Source organism: Cladophialophora immunda (assembly GCF_000835495.1).
Source record: "Cladophialophora immunda strain CBS 83496 unplaced genomic scaffold supercont1.198, whole genome shotgun sequence".
Taxonomy (NCBI): Eukaryota; Fungi; Ascomycota; class Eurotiomycetes; order Chaetothyriales; family Herpotrichiellaceae; genus Cladophialophora; species Cladophialophora immunda.
This window is the reverse complement of record NW_015622738.1, coordinates 1-2,303: the sequence shown is the minus strand read 5'-3', so window position 1 is coordinate 2,303 and position 2,303 is coordinate 1. Positions and strand designations below refer to the sequence as shown.

The following is a 2,303-nucleotide window of genomic DNA, read 5'->3' as shown; positions in this document are numbered from 1 at the left end:
CCGACGGAGCCAAGGGCAACCCCCCCCCCCCCCCCCGCGGGGACCGAGATATCAGGGATCTTGCAGAACGTTCCGAGAGCTGTACTTCTCGCGCTTCGGTGGACTTCAGGCGCGTATATAGTCGTTCATATGGTCCTTACGGCTGGACTCTCGCACTCTGGGCGAACTTTGAGACCCGCGCCCATAGTCCTCTCGACCGGGCACAGAGAGTGTGCGTTGCTAGTGAACCATCCGCCGGCGGGGACAACGTTAGGTTCAAGAATCTTTACCAACCTTCACCAACGGCTTCTGTGTCGGCCGAAGCAGCTGTTTCTGACCTGGATCCAGTTTTACTCTCATGTCACCCCTCTCCAAAGCTGTTCCTTCCGCCTGCAACCGTTGTTGTTCCGACTGCGTCACGTCGACGTCTTTCTGCCTTCTCGACGGTGCTCGATCCTGGCTCGAGGACGGGTGGGGTATCTTCTATCCCAAGCTCAGGTGGGATTCCGCCTTACAAGGTCCACAATTGCCGCGAAGGAGGTCGGGTAGGTTGGGTCTTGAGCTGATTCCGAAGGAGCTGGCGCGGTAGTGTTTGCGGCGGTGGATGTCGAACCGGTCGTTTGGGAGGGTTCTCAAGGCCACGAAGACGGTGCTGATGAAGATGATCTTGATTGCGGTCCTGAAGTGGAACTTTTAGGCCGGGCCTGAGGTTGGAATAGTTGCAGGCGAGGATGTGCATGTGGGTGGGATTGTAGCCCGCTTAAATACGCTTGGGCAGTCACCGGCGGCGTGATGTGAAACCTCCTTGAGAAATAGAAGTATTGTGCCTGGAGCACCAGGTCTGATTTCTCGCGTAGTTCTTCCCGGGTTGCAGGCGTGTCCTGATGTATAGCCTCTAGGTCTGGTTGCGGAGGAAGTGCTTAGCTGGCCGCTGAGGATATCTGAACAGAAGCAGCGGCGCGGGGGAGAGACGTTGTTGGAGGATGAAGCGGTAGGGAATCTAGTGGGGGGCTAGGAGGAGTGCGATGTGCCTGGAGTGTGTCGCTCTTCAGCCGTCGTGAAACAATATCAGGCCATCAGGGAGAAGAGCGCGCAGTGTTGGGTGTTGAGTTGCAACGACTCTGTGGCCTAGACTTGGTGTTACCACAAAGAACCTCAGACAAGGCTAACCCGCGTAGGGAGCAGCCAATCGGAGTCGCTTGCCAGCCGCAAGGCTGAGCTCGATTAGCGCTCGCACTTAACTCGCGCTTCGTTTCACATCGAATTGGCCCAGTGGCCACTGCTCGCTGCCCACTGCCCACGCTGTCTAACCCCATGCTCTGCCTTCCCATAATACACCACCTTAAGCCCTCATCTTTGCCCAACGCGTCACTAGACCACCTTTAACCATGGCAGAGAATATGCCCACACCGGTATCTCCTGGCACCGGGCTCTATCCTAGCCCTGGCTTATTATCTAGCGGCACTTCCGACACGGCAGACGACAGCGGACCGGATCTCAGTGACAGCCCTCCGGAGATGCGTATGCTGCGCTGTATTGAGCGGCACGATAAGGATTTCAGAGAAAAGCTTCACCTCTTGATCAGATTTACGAAGATGGTCGCCCGCGACCACGCCAAGTCCATCCGCCATTTGAAGAAGGCTTGCATGGGAGACGCTCCCGGAAATCGAAGCAACCATCAAACACAACCCACCCTAACAGCTCCTGAACCGACCGTCGAAGAATCCATCTGGGCTGCTCCACGGCAAGCGGAGGAAGCCGCGGAAGAAGATTTCGTCGAGAATTTAACATCCGCGCAACTGACCTCCAGTTTGATCCCCCAGGACGTGGCAAACGCCGCAATTGGATCCCCTCCTCAGACAGTGTTACCGCCTGCCGCCGGCGACCTTCACCCTAATGGTGATAAGCACGAGTTGTATCAGCCTCCTCGCTTGGAGGAGCCTTCCGGAGAGGAACATGAGAATTCAAGTCTTGACGATACAGACGATGACGGTGGTTCATCTTATTCCACTGATGACGATGATCATGATCAGGATATCACCTATGAAGAGTCTCCCACCGCGGACAGGCCCACGCAGATTGCCCCTGCGGAAACGCAACCTACTACTCCACTACGAAGAGCTGCCGCTCGAATTCGACAAGCACCAGCATCTCAACCCAGCAAAAGCTCTCAGGCGACTCGCGATGGATCTCGGCGTTGGACGGAAGCTGAGGAAAACTTTATGATCAACACCATCCATGATTTGATGCAAGAACAAGACCTTGGACCGACAAAGACGTACATGTGGCAACGTGCGTCCGCCATTCTCAACACGCATGGCTAC

The 2,303-nt window shown here is 55.9% G+C and overlaps 1 protein-coding gene across 1 annotated transcript; it reads left to right on the top strand.

Moving 5' to 3' along the window:
• Nucleotides 1-1,261: 1,261 nt before the first annotated feature.
• Nucleotides 1,262-2,303, top strand: PV07_12839 (uncharacterized protein; the record flags this gene model as incomplete). The annotated part of the gene is made up of 1 exon (XM_016400408.1): nucleotides 1,262-2,303. A coding segment is annotated over exon 1 (936 nt), but the record flags the coding sequence as incomplete, so codon positions are not given.